The sequence below is a fragment of the Cololabis saira genome, chromosome 12, assembly GCF_033807715.1.
Source record: "Cololabis saira isolate AMF1-May2022 chromosome 12, fColSai1.1, whole genome shotgun sequence".
Taxonomy (NCBI): Eukaryota; Metazoa; Chordata; class Actinopteri; order Beloniformes; family Belonidae; genus Cololabis; species Cololabis saira.
Genome location: NC_084598.1, coordinates 8,578,715 through 8,593,183, shown reverse-complemented (window position 1 = coordinate 8,593,183; position 14,469 = coordinate 8,578,715). Strand labels below are relative to the sequence as shown.

The 14,469-nt window shown below is 38.3% G+C and overlaps 1 protein-coding gene across 1 annotated transcript; it reads right to left on the bottom strand.

The window, feature by feature from the left end:
• Positions 1-267: 267 nt before the first annotated feature.
• On the bottom strand, positions 268-11,562 carry cd40 (CD40 molecule, TNF receptor superfamily member 5). Its single transcript, XM_061735377.1, has 9 exons — positions 11,438-11,562; positions 10,802-10,886; positions 8,319-8,441; positions 8,097-8,243; positions 6,423-6,516; positions 4,774-4,832; positions 3,151-3,246; positions 3,021-3,052; positions 268-999 (listed from the first exon to the last, which is right to left on the bottom strand). The coding sequence occupies exons 1-9, from the start codon at positions 11,501-11,503 to the stop codon at positions 802-804; spliced, it is 900 nt and encodes a 299-aa protein (XP_061591361.1). The 5' UTR covers positions 11,504-11,562; the 3' UTR covers positions 268-801.
• Between the last annotated feature and the right edge of the window lie 2,907 nt (positions 11,563-14,469).

Sequence of the window (14,469 nt, the reverse complement as noted above, 5' to 3'; positions counted from 1 at the left end):
GAATGTATGACATTTTTGCATTACAGAAAATAAAGGACTTTATCACAATATTCTAATTTTCTGAGACAGTCCTGTATGTGCAAGTATGAGCAGAAGCCATGTTTGTAGGAAACATTATAAACCAAAACTTTAAAGTTTAACGACATACGACTGAAAAATAAAATATAAAAATTTAAAATGGATTAAAAAGTAAGAATAAAGTGACATAGCAAGCCACAGTACCTTTCCATCAAATTTCGACAAAATAAACACTTGGAGCAAACAACATTTTAGTTTAGTTTAAGTTTATTTCAGTCATATATACAACAACAAGGAACAACAAGGAAGAGACAGTCAGGCAGAAGCAGCTTATGCCCACCTACTACAAAACTTAAATTACACAATACATGGTATCAAGTGTGAAGGAAAAAGAGTAAAAAAAACAAACATATAATATATACATATACTGTACATACACTTGCATACATACATGTACACACATAGATGCATATACATTCACATACATATCTTTTTTCAATTACAGCCATGACTCCCAAATATAAATGCACACAATGATTTTTTCAACATAACAAAGGAAGTACATTGCTAAAGTTTGAGATCAACACTATTCCACAGCTGGACCCCTTTAAAAGAAATACATCTTCTTTTAACTTCTTTTATCGCTTTTGGTAACAAAAATCTGCATCCATCTCTTAACTCGTATTTACTCTCAGACGCTATGAAAAACCTCTGCACACTGTCTGGTCGTGTGCATTCTGTACAAAAAAGATATGACACAGTAATTACATTCAATGTTTCGCACTAAAACGAAACTATTTCACACATTGTCTCCATTTGTGATTCCTGACGAGAGAGAACCTCCACTTTCCCGAGCTCCTGCGTCACAAAGTTTCCGTTTTCACTCATTCCGTGGCAATCCTCGTCCTCCTCCACCGGCGTCTTGAGCGGCTCCTCTTCTTTAGGCGCCTCACTTTCTGGTCCCAGACATTCTACACAACCCTGTCAGAATAAAAGCGTAAAACTGATTAATAATAAATTACATAAAAAGTTAATTAATTCTGAAAGAAAAATAATAGAGAACATTTCTGTAAAACCAAGGCAACAATTTAGATTCAGATTCAGATTCAGATTCAGAATACTTTATTAGTCCCAAAAGGGCAATTCATTTCTACAGTCGGCCTGTCCATAGCAACAAAACACAATACAACAAACAGCCAATATCCACAATCACATCAGTAACAACAACCACAACCAGTGACAGCACAGCAGGATGCAAAATACTTCATGGTTCACAGTTTACAATAGTTCATGGCAAGATAACTTCAAGATTCATTCAGCAAATTGTGCATTTAGCAGCCTTATGGCAGATGGGATAAAAGAATTTGCATAGCGGTTTGTTTTCCACATTGATCCTCAGATAAAGCAGTGGCACTACCCAACTCTCTAAGAACGGTTCATGAAGTGTATGTATCGGGAAAAGTTACACAAAAAACAGAATTTAAACTACAAATTATCTTTTAATTAACAGGAAATACAGGACTGTCTCAGAAAATTAGAATATTGTGATAAAGTTCTTTATTTTCTGTAATTCAATTAAAAAAACAAAAAATGTCATACATTCTGGATTCATTACAAATCAACTGAAATATTGTAAGCCTTTTATAATTTTAATATTGCTGATTATGATTTACAGTTTAAGATGCCCAGAATATTCAAATTTTTTGAGATAGGATATTTGAGTTTTCCTAAACTGTAAGCCATGATCAGCAATATTAAAATAATAAAAGGCTTGCAATATTTCAGTTGATTTGTAATGAATCTAGAATGTGTGCCATTTTTGTTTTTGTAATTGCATTACAGAAAAATCACAATATTCGAATTTTCTGAGACAGTCCTGTAAAACCGGGCAGACACTGTGCGATTATCAGCTCGTTTTGAGCCGATTTTCCAGTCGTGCAACTTTTTTTTGATCGGGCCCGATTTCGACCCAATCGTTGCTCGTGCCTCGTGCAGTATACGTGGGGTAACGACGAGAGATTAACACCTCACAACGAGCTCCCGATCAGGAATCGTGTGTTCGCAAGAAAATCAAGCGTGTTTGAAATCCTGGTCGCTCCTCGTGAAGGAATCACAGTTGAAGCAGCTACGACCCGATTGGCCTCATCCTTTCACAGAGAGCATGCGCAATCTCTGATGTCACGTCAAAAACTATTATTTGTAGTTTAAGTGTTGCAAATTCACATTACAAATCATGTTTTAATAGCAAAAAAAAGACTAGAGTAAAAAATGTCCACGTACGGTGCGGGTCGCCGTGTACCCTACGCCGTAGGCTCTGCGTTGGTGTAACGCGGAACCATAAATCAGCCTTCAGTGTGTGTGCTGTCTGCTATTCGGAACAACTCTTTTTTCTCTTCTCATTTTGCTGGGACGTCGGGTTCCTCCGCCGAGACACAACTTTTGCTGTATTAGTTCTTTGTTGTGTCTAAAAATGATGCGCAGTGCCCACCCCATCAGAAACGGTACAGATATTTTGGGATTTTTTTAATATATATATATATATATATATATATATATATATAAAAAAATAAGATTATAAAAAAATAAAGGATCCCCATAACCTTTGATCAGGTGGGCAGGACGCACGTTTGGGTGTGGGAACAGCCCACCCCTGCCCCAAAACCGGCCTCGACTTCCAGTACACAGAGGTCCGACGGGAGGATTATGAACGTATAGTGTGAGCAGACGGGTCGCATCCGAGCATCGGGTCGTACAGTGTGAGAACATAAATCGTGGGCTGTGAACTTTTGAACTCTGCGATCTAGTCGTGCAGTTTGAGATGGGGCTGAATCAAACGATTTAAAATATCGCACACTGTACTGTATGCCCAGCTTTACTCATTTACATTCCTTTATTTTACAGCTTGATCAATACACCTGTGTGTTTATGTGTGAATAAATCATTGAGAGCGAGATGATCCTAGACAAATGTGTAAAAGCCAAACCAAAAAAAAACTAATTTACCTTTGTTGTTTCTTTCATGAACCTTGACTTATCTAAGAGAAAAAAAAGAAAGCAAATACACAACTTAAGTGCTGTAGTGAATTACAGATACTTTTGACATGCTGAGAACATTCTACATTCTACAACTTACTTTTGAAGAGTTTCCATGCAAACAGCGCTACAGCTGCGACCCCAACCAGAGCTGACACAACGATGATTACGATCCAATGACTCCGCATCTTCCCTGCTACACAAGACAGGGAGAAAAACCAAGATTTTTGTATTGAAGTTAGGGCTGGGCGATATATCGAGTATAGCCGATGTATCTCGGCTTCTACTCTGTGCGATGTACAAAATGACTCTATCGTGCATATTCGAGTATAAATTTTCATGCATTTTGCTTTTAGCCGCGGGCATTAAATGACAGACTTTTCTCACTCTCTCGTCTCGTCTCTCCTTCTCTGAGACATAAAACAAGCGCACCCTGTCACATACGTCAGTCACGTGCTGTCGTGTGTGCATTATCATTGGCCCCCGACCAGCTGCGGGTGTCGGCGCTGCTGTCCGGGACCGCCGGTCACTTCCACCCCGCTTTAACTTTACTTTAACTTTCCCAAACTCGGCCTGTTTGCGCCGTGAGCTCATCTGCGCGGTTGCTACACGCGGCAGACTCCGAGGAGCCGCTTAGCGCGACACGCGCAGCCGAGCCTTGAGACTGATTTATGGTTCCGCGTTACACCAACGCAGAGCACACTGCGTAAGTGCGCATCGCCGCGAACCCTACGCCGTACCCTACGCCGTAGGTTCTGCGTCGATTTAACGCGGAACCATAATTCAGGCTTGTCTCTTCCAGAACTGAGAAACGTCACCTAGTGTTGCTTAAATGTGGCCACATGAAATCAATCACTATCATCGAAACAAAGTCTATATGACGTCATATTTCTAACAATAAGTGAAAGTGATGCAAAGTAAAGGAGGAGAGGATGAAACATTGCAGTCCCTGCACCTAAAATTTAATATAAAGGTGCCCTAAAGGGCCCCTGCTGCTCAGAGCAGCTCATCCTGGTAAAACCAGGTAAAACCAGGACCAGAAGATGTTCTTAGCAGATGTTCTTCAGACAGGGAGCCAGAGAGATGCAACGTGCACTTTTTATTTTGAAATTACACTTTTTATGTTTGTGCCACTCACTGCTTAGTAACTGTTTAATAAATACAGTTTTGGTAAATTTGACTTATTCCCCCTTTTTGCATGAAAGTTTAAAATGCAGTATGAACAAGAATGTTTTAATGTAGACATATAGAATCATCATACTGGTATGATTGTATGCATCAAAGTGTTAATTCAATGCTAAGGCAAAATATCGAGATATATATCGTGTATCGTGACATGGCCTAAAAATATTGAGATATTAATAAAAGGCCATATCGCCCAGCCCTAATTGAAGTCACATACATAATGATATTTCTAACAAATAACTATGGATACATAATATAAGAAGGCCACAGGAGTTTAGAAAAATAGTGATTTTAGATTGTAAAAAATAGGCAGACGAATGCTGTAGAAACAGCGTGGAGTCTGCACGCGTGCAGTGTAAACATAGTGCGAGTGAAAGCTCTTGATCTCACGCTGAAAACCACAGGCGTAGATTTAGAGACGTACCGCCTGGTGTAGTTTCATTTTGAACAGCACGACGTGTGTAACCACACGGCAGCAGATGGAAGGAGGGGTGAACGTGTGAAACCATTACAGTGTATCGGCCCACAAAGAACTTACCACAAACGGTGTCAGAGACATCGGTTCCTTCCTCCTCAACTTCGTATCCATCTGAACATCTGTAAAAATCAACACAAGAGCAAACCACCCAGTTAATTCAATTCAATTCAATTCAATTCAATTTTATTTATATAGCGTCTATTACAGGTGTCGGCAACCCAAAATGTTGAAAGAGCCATATTGGGCCAAAAACACAAAAAACAAATATGTCTGGAGCCACAAAAAATGAAAAGTCTTGTACTTAGAATGAAGGCAACACATGCTGCATGTTTCTATATTAGTTATAACTGGGGAAAGATTTTTTTTTTCATTATGCACTTTGAGAAAAAAGTCGAAATGTTGAGGAAAAAAGTCGAAATGTCAAGATTAATGTTGAAGTACAATCTCGAGAAAAAAGTCGAAATGTTGAGAAAAAAGTCAAAATGTTGAGAAAAAAGTCAAAATGTCGAGAAAAAAGTCAAAATGTCGAGATTAAAAAGGAAAGAAAAAAGGAGAAGAAAAGAGAAAAAAAAGTGAAAAAAAGGAGAAAAAAAGGAAAAAAAAGGTCAAACATTTTTGAAAAAGCTCCAGGGAGCCACCAGGGCAGCCCAAAAATTTTTGATTTAGATGAAACTGTTAGATGAAATCTAACAGTTGTAGCTACGCCTGTTAAGAAATTTGCTCCGAAAATTTGCAGGCCGGCTCCGGAGCTGATTTATGGTTCCGCGTTAAATCGACGCAGAGCCTACGACAAAGGGTACGGCGTACGGCGCACGTCGCCGCGCAACCTACGCCGTAGGCTCGCCGTTGGTGTAACGCGGGACCATAAATCAGCCTTTATTCCGGCGAGGTTGCAACCACGGGGAAAACGAGTGATTATGTACATTCACTGAGTGAATATTATGAAAGTAAAATATATATTTCTCGCTAGAAATGTAATCAAAACGCATTTTTATGCAGAAACTAACTCAAAATATTGATTTTATTCACTAAAAAATAAGAAATGTCCGCTTTTGGATTCTAAGCAGCTGAGTCGGCTGTATCTGACATCATCACTACAGGCCACCGATTGGTCGGGGGGTTGGAGTCAGACGTCTGTCAGGAGGAGGAAATCAGAGAAAGAGACTCTGACGGATTCTTGTTCATTTTATTCAACAGGCAATGGCAGCAAAAGTCTGTTTGGTGATCCAACTCTGAGGTGCAGATGTTCATAAACCTGGTGGCTGAGGAGAGAATTAAAAAGGGATCTAGACGGGAGATAAGGAACGACCAGATCTACCAGGAGCTCTGTCACTTCATAGCTGCTCACGGCTCCAGCTGACTTTTCAGCAGCGCCGAAACTAACTAACAAATTAAAAAGCGTAGCCGCTTGAAGCTTCTCTCACTCTCATTTTTTAACTTGATATCAAACACAAGCCACAGACCCAGCAGCACATCTATCATCTCCTCCAGGTTCTACATCTTTAGTGTTGTTCTCTTCTTCATTTAGATCACACAATCAAATACGTCACAGCAGCTTCTCTCCAACCTCCTACTTCTGATCTGGGTATTGAAAAGAAACAAGGGCGAGTGGAGTCGGGCTGAGTAGGTACTAGTGTAAAAGTGCCATATACGTGTGCATGCACGTGTTTGCAGTGCTGCTTTCTATAGTCATATACACGTGTACTCACTTCTTCCATTCTTGACAAGCAGCATCTTTTGAGCTCACGTTGGAAAATTTGCCATGTTGGCATGTCCGACATTCTGTGTCATGTGTCTGGTTCCCTGGAAGCCAAATGTTATTGTTAGAAGCAAAAAAGAGGCTAAAGCAAAAGGCCAAAGCAAAGCACAACAGACTTAACCCTTGTACTGTCTTTGGGTCAAAATGACCTCATTCTCCTTCCTTCTTTCCTCCTGCTCTCTCCTTCTTTCTCCCTTCCTCTTTTCTCCCTTCCCTCTTTCTTTCCTCCTGCTCTCTCCTTCCTTCCTTCCTTCCTTCCTTCCTTCCTTCCTTCCTTCCTTCCTTCCTTCTTTTCTCCATTCTTTCCTTCCTTCTTTACTCCTTTCATTTTTTCTTTCCTCCCCTCGTACAATCTTTCCTTGTTTTCTCCTTTCCTTCCTTCCTTCTTTCCTCCCTTCCTTCCTTCCTTCCTTCCTTCCTTCCTTCCTTCCTTCTTTTTTCCCTTCCTTCCTTCTTTCCTCCATTACTTCCTTCTTTTTTCCCTTCCTTCCTTCTTTTCTCCCTTCCTTCCTTTTTTCCTCCCTTCCTTCCTTCCTTCTTTTCTCCCTTCCTTCCTTCTTTCATCCCTTCCTTCCTTCTTTTTTCCCTTCCTTCCTTCTTTCCTCCCTTACTTCCTTCTTTTTTCCCTTCCTTCCTTCTTTCCTCCCTTCCTCCCTTCCTTCCTTCCTTCTGTCCTTCCTTCGTTTCTCCCTTTTTTTCTCTCTTCCTTCCTTCCTTCCTTCCTTCCTCCCTTCCTTTTTTCCTCCCTTCCTTCCTTCCTTCCTTCTTTCCTCCATTACTTCCTTCTTTTTTCCCTTCCTTCCTTCTTTCCTCCCTTCCTTCCTTCTTTTCTCCCTTCCTTCCTTCTTTCATCCCTTCCTTCCTTCTTTTTTCCCTTCCTTCCTTCTTTCATCCCTTCCTTCCTTCTTTTTTCCCTTCCTTCCTTCTTTCCTCCCTTACTTCCTTCTTTTTTCCCTTCCTTCCTTCTTTCCTCCCTTCCTCCCTTCCTTCCTTCCTTCCTTCTGTCCTTCCTTCATTTCTCCCTTTTTTTCTCTCTTCCTTCCTTCCTTCCTTCCTTCCTTCCTTCCTCCCTTCCTTTTTTCCTCCCTTCCTTCCTTCCTTCTTTTCTCCCTTCCTTCCTTCCTTCTTTCCTCCATTACTTCCTTCTTTTTTCCCTTCCTTCCTTCTTTCCTCCCTTCCTTCCTTCTTTTCTCCCTTCCTTCCTTTTTTCCTCCCTTCCTTCCTTCCTTCTTTTCTCCCTTCCTTCCTTCTTTCATCCCTTCCTTCCTTCTTTTTTCCCTTCCTTCCTTCTTTCCTCCCTTCTTCCCTTCCTTCCTTCCTTCCTTCCTTCCTCCCTTCCTTCTTTCCTTCCTTTCCCCCTTCTTTCCTTCCTTCCTTCCTTCCTTCCTTCCTTCCTTCTTTCCTTCCTTCCTTCCTTCTTACTCCCTTCCTTCCTTCTTTCCTCCATTCCTTCCTTCTTTACTCCTTTCCTTCTTTCTTTTCTCCCCTCGTACATTCTTTCCTTGTTTTCTAAGTTCCTTCCTTACTTCTTTCCTCCCTTCTTCCCTTCCTCCTTCCTTGACCCGAAGCACAAGGGTTACTATACATATGAAACCCTGTCAGAAGGGTGTACAGTATGTTGTACCTCTGGACACGACCCCAGATCCCGCCGGACAGGCCTTGTGTGACACACAGGTGATACACGCCATGCTGGAGCAGTGGAATCCACGTTTACACATGCAAATAGCTTCTGTCGTTTTGTCCTTCGGGTGAGTAACGTCAAAGTTTTTATCTGAAAGGAGAAAAGGCTCCATTAGTGAGAAGCACAATATCAAAGAAACTGGTGTGAAAGGTCAGAAGGTCTTACTTGGGTCACAGTAAGGCTGGAGTTTACACTTGCTCTCCCGGTTGTATTTGTCCTGGTACTCGCCTTCCCCACAGTTCTCGCAGGTAGGATTTGTACAGCTGTCCTTTGCCCTCATTTTGGTCCCTGTTATACAAATTGTTAAAGCACAATTTCATTTTTTTTATTGTGTTTGAGTAATGGACTTAAAGGAATAGTTTAACCTGTCAAAGAAAATAACTTATATGTGACGACGGCACCACCAGCCGCTCAGTCCTGTTTTACATCTGCTTCGTCAAATCATTATGACAACTGCTTTTGTGTGTGTGTAAGGTTTTGAGGAAGTAATCGTGATTGTAAATGATCTAAAAATATGTATTCTCGGTATCCAGTTCTCGATTATGAAATGTCAAAATAATGAAAACAGCCCCATCATGGTGTGACATCCAAAAATTACCGTACTCCAACTTGTAAAGCTGGATCCAAACATTTGGCCTTTTTTACTTGCTATAAAACTGTGGCAGGTTATTTTTGTGACTACTCATTTGCATAGTGACTGAGACGTTCAGCTCAAAGCTGGCCTTGTTTTCATTTTAGAGGAACAATGAAGATCATCTTTTCAGTGGAATTCAAAGCTGATAAGTACATTAAATGTACCTGTGAAGCCTAGTCAAATACATGCATATTTGATTTGATTTATTTATTTAAAATGGGACAGTGCATATTAATGAACATTCACATGTAAATATGCCAGATTATAGCCTAAGGCTAATTTCCATCTGTAGTCCCCTGGCAGGTTGATGGTAACATGAACATAAACGAATCAGAAAAAACAAAGACAGAAACACATAATACCACAACACAACACGAAAATCAGTACAAGGAATAAGAAAAAACAAAGACAGAAACACATAATACCACAACACAACACGAAACTTAGTACAAAGAATAAAAACAGGAGACCAACGACCAGTGTGTAAACGAGTCTAAACAGTAGAGTACAGTTATAGTGGATATATGTTGTGTTTATATTTTAAAGTGCTTAGTGCGAGGAGATAAATTATATTACACGGGAACCAAAATGGAGTATACATATTGCACAAAACCCGTCGTTAATATAAAGTGCATAATCAAATTGCACATTGCTCTACCGTATCTCCACTAATTGTATTTAATATATACATATGTATATATACACATATATATACACACATACGCACATATATGAACATTCAAAACAGCTACTGTTGAACATTGTTACCATACTACAAAAATACAATCAAATAAACGGGTCAATGACGAATCAGGATTTTAAACAGGCTAATTTTAAAATAATAAAAAAAAGAATATCTATTGCAGTAGTTCAAACATTAAGAATGTTGTGTACACATACATTTATATATAAAAATTCTAAATTAAGTGATTTCAGAGTTTTTTGTCAAGATGAAGTGGCACTAGCCTTAAAAAAGGTAATGTGGTGCAACCATGATTCATATTAAAATAAATTAATTTTCTTTTTCAATCTATTTTTTTTACAAGTTTTCAGTATTATACAAAAATGGTTGTTTTTTTTACACGTCATCAGTCAAACTTTATATTATGATGGAAATATAAATACAAATGTGTTGCAAACTTACACACTACAAGATACTTGGAAATCATACCAGAGAGAGCAGAAGATTGATTTAAAAACAATTAAAGTGATTTCAAAAAAAGTTTTCAAAACAAGAGTCATGGTCGGACGCATGACATTTTGACGCTTAAAACAACAACAAAATCCCAAATAACTAGTATTTTTTTAAAAAAAATTCAAGTGAGTCCATATGTGGGACAGGTAGTATGGTATTTTTTTTATCCATTCGGTTTTTCAGAAAATATACTGTAGGCGTCACGTCAAAGACCCATACATAAGCAATAAAGAAGTGTGTTTTTAGATAAGATTAATAGTAGGCAGAGTTTAGGGAGTTCACAGCATGTATCATCGAAGACATGAGGAAGTAAATGAACATGTAGTGACACAAACCCAGGCACAGATGTGGCTTAGAAAAAGCAACATTACAAAAGATGTTTGAAGGACCACTTGACTGCGGTTTTGTAACTGTTTTCCCAATGTATTGTTGTTCATGTATCCATGTTCTTTTTGTTTTTTTGTTTTTTTTTTGTGTTTCACTCATAGTGACATGTACCATCTTATTTGCTCAGGAGTCAATATAATATAAGTTGTAAAAACAATATCCCATGCACACTCACACACACTTATTTTTTGTCTTTATTATTTATATATTGCATTATTAGTTTGCCATCACTTTTGTGTAGTTTTACTTTCTGTTTTTTGTATGTTAATCTTGACATGAAATTTTAATATCTTCGGTGGAGGCTTCAAATAAGCCCATTGGGTTTTTTACCTCTTCCTGCACCTAAAGTGTTTATCATTGATATTTCATGTATATTTAAAAAAAACTGTGCAAAACAATAAACTAAAAAACTAAAAAAACATGTTCAATTACCTGGCCCGCACAAATTACAGCACTGTCCAAACATGTCCACGTACTGGGTCAGCGGGTCACAGCGGGGCTGGGCAGCAGCCAAGGCCTGCAAAACGAGAAAAACCAGTGAAAAAACCAGTGACCTCAGACGAACTCCGGGGGTGTTTCTGAGAGAAGTGACAGTTGCTTCACTTCCTCAGGCCCGACCGTGAGAGGGGCCCGCTGGAAAGTCCCAAACAATCCAGCAGTCTGAACAGCAGCAGCAGCTGATCATGTTTTTCTACCGAGTCTTGTTCTTTCTCTACACATTTGTGTAGTTATGAAGCTGTTTTTGCACATTGCGTCAATGCTTTTGGTCCCAGTCGGTCTTCCAGAAATCGAAAGTGAAAGCAGCTCTCTCGCAGTAACTCGACTCGGAGCAGGCGATCGCAATACAATGTAATTCAAGAAAAAAATCAGTTACACATTAAGATAATGATCATGAGGCGTGTGTAGAAACACATAGCTGTATCTCGATTAAACGGAGCTCCGTTCATCTGGATCGCTCCGCAGTGTTTGTTAGTGCGCACAAGCCCAGGAGTTGGAGCACTTTGAGATTCTCAGTAATGAGAATGAGTGCATTATATATAAAATGTATTATTATTATTATTCACTCACCAGCAAGGCGCCGGCCACGGCCACGAACAGCAGCATGTCTGGTCTCTTGGATCTGCTGGGAAACATCCGTGCGTCTTTACCATGGAGGTATTAAGCACCACCTTTACGCACCAGCCTGCGCGCAGCGTCTATTTGAGGCGGAGCTGCGCGGGGCTTTCCTTGACCGTTTCCTGTAAAGCGCATGATCTCGGTAAAGAGGCAAGCAGGGGCGTCTCCAAGAAGTTTTCATAGGGGTGGCCAGACTTAAATTTAAATTCATGGGGTGGACACCAAAACTAAAAGCCATCATTACAGGACTTTATTATACCTTCTTTTTTTTTTTACTTTCTAACTTGTCTGCATATATATTAATAGTTAATATCATGTTGGTAAAAACCTAAGGCATATATATGCATTTTTAATATATATTATACATCATATATATTTGAATATACATATACATATATATATATATATATATATATATATATATATATATATATATATATATATATATTATTTATTTTTTTATTATTAGGCTCAGAAATACTTAAAGAAACGCCTACTAATATGCATTTTGCCCAAATGATTTGGGATGAAACGCATAACTGACGATAGAATTTATGTGACCGGCAAATTTTATTTATTTTTTTTAATTGAGGCCAGTGGGGTGGCCAGCAAATTTGTAGGGGGGGCCGTGGCCACCCCAGGCCACCCCCTGGTGGCGCCACTGTAGGCAAGGCAAGGCAGGGTAAGTTTATTTGTATAGCACAATTCAACATAAGGTAATTCAAAGTGCTTAACATCAACATTAAAAGACACAATTAAATGGTAAATAACAAATAAAATGAAATAAAATGATAGGAAAATACCACATTTCACCCTCGCAAGTGCGCACTCTGGGCGAGATGCGCTTAGAAAACTAAAGTTATTTACTGTAATACACCAATACACCATAATTAGGTAGAAAGCAAAACAAGAATTTAAAAATAACTTCACAATAACTGTACTATAAGACTATAAAACCCCCAGGACAAATTAAGGGAATAAGGCTGTATTTCAATAGAACGACAGTTTTATAGGGCGGTAACACACACGTGTTGTGCATATGGTTAATGTTAAACTAAATGTGTGTACAAATATATAGAAATATATATGTGTGTGAGTACGATGTGTGAGTATAATTATAGTATAGTTAGTTATTATAAATACTTGTTAATAAATGATTAGTGAATGGGGGTAGGATTAAATAAGTTTACACTTCTTCCTACTCCTTTTTGCACATGTAAATTAAGATAAGTGTTAAAGGATGACATTATTTGTTTTTTTGTTTTCTTTTCTTATCTTCTCTTTTAATTGTTCATACAGAATGAGTTTAGTTGTTTTCATTGTGCTGAACTACAAGCTAGTCCATGGTAGGGAGAAAGGGATTCCCCATCAACCTCAAACAGGGGGATTCCCACATGGTATCTATGCAAATGCTGTTCAGGATTCCCCTGGGTGGAAGCTGTAAAGCCTGATTTAAGACTTTAGACTTCCCTGAGTGCAGACTGACTGTTTGACCTGGGATCCTGGAAGTGAAAAAGACATTTCACACATGCAGTTATGTTACTGATAGCGGGAAGAGACAACACAATACGAAGTCAGAATTTTCTGCTGGAATCCTTGTCATTGTTCTTCTCTGTGGCCAAGGTATAATGACGTCACATTCCTGTTAATCTCACACCCAGAACCAATTCAGTGCTTTTGTGACATTTTCTTAGTTTAGTTTAATTTATTTAATCCCACCCCCTTTCCACAACTAAACATAAAATATATGTCTGTATTCATTTTTTATACTATATTTTATACTAATTTGTATAAATATATATCATTTTTACAAATATAACCTGTTTAATATAAGATGTAAGCTCTATCATAAATATAATATAATACTATGATATAAATATAATATAACTATGATATAAATATAATACGTTTAAATAAGTATATAAACATACAAAGACAACATGACAAAATAGCAGAACACACACAGCTGCTGATCTTTAAACACAGTCTTCTATTTTATACCTCAAATAAACCATTTCTTTATATTTCTTCTTAAATTGTTGTATGTTTGTACATTCTTTTAACTCCAAATTCAAACCATTCCACAGTTTAATTCCACAAACGGATACACAAAAACTTATTTTTGTTGTACGCACGAATAAAGATTTGAAGTTTAGGTTTCCCCGTAAATTATAACCCCCTTCCTTCCCAATGAATAATTTCTGAATGTTATCCGGTAGCTAATTATTTTTTTGCTTTAAACATTATTTGTGCAGATTGAAATGCCACTAGATCCATGAGTTATGTATATATATATATATATCCACCTCAATTAACCTCAAACAGCACTTAAAGCTAAGGACGCTGAATTTGAGTGACCAACGGGTAAATGGAAAATGCCATCAGTCCTGTATGTGTGTTCACAGATATATAACATATAAAAGATGAATTTATTGATTTGTACTTTTATTTTCGATAGATCTTTGTGCTACTGAGGGTGATTGAGGAGGTCACAGGTATAGGAGCAAGAATACAGAGAGGGGAGATTAGACTGCTGGATTGTGTCTTTGATGTGATGCTCCCAGAGGTAAGATGGTCAATAGAGCTTCCTTGGGAAATGGAAGGAAATTATTAGGTGGTCAATATTTTATTCCTTTGGAAAACATAAAACCAAAACAGTGCACACGTTAGAGTATGATTAGATCATTTAACTGTTTTTCAGATAATGATCAAAATCCTGGAAGGAGAGGGCATGACCAGACTGAAGGCTGAGATCTTGATGGCCAGTGGGAGCCTTTTTTAAGTCTGACCCCCCCAGAGATCAAGATGGCCAGTGGGAGTCTGATGCTGATCCCACAGTCATTGTTCATTATTATATTCATTGTTATCTTCAGTTTAATTTGTTCCTCCTCATTGTTGTTCATGCTTTTCCCTTGTTTTTGATATATATATATATATATATATATATATATATATATATATATATATATATATATATATATATA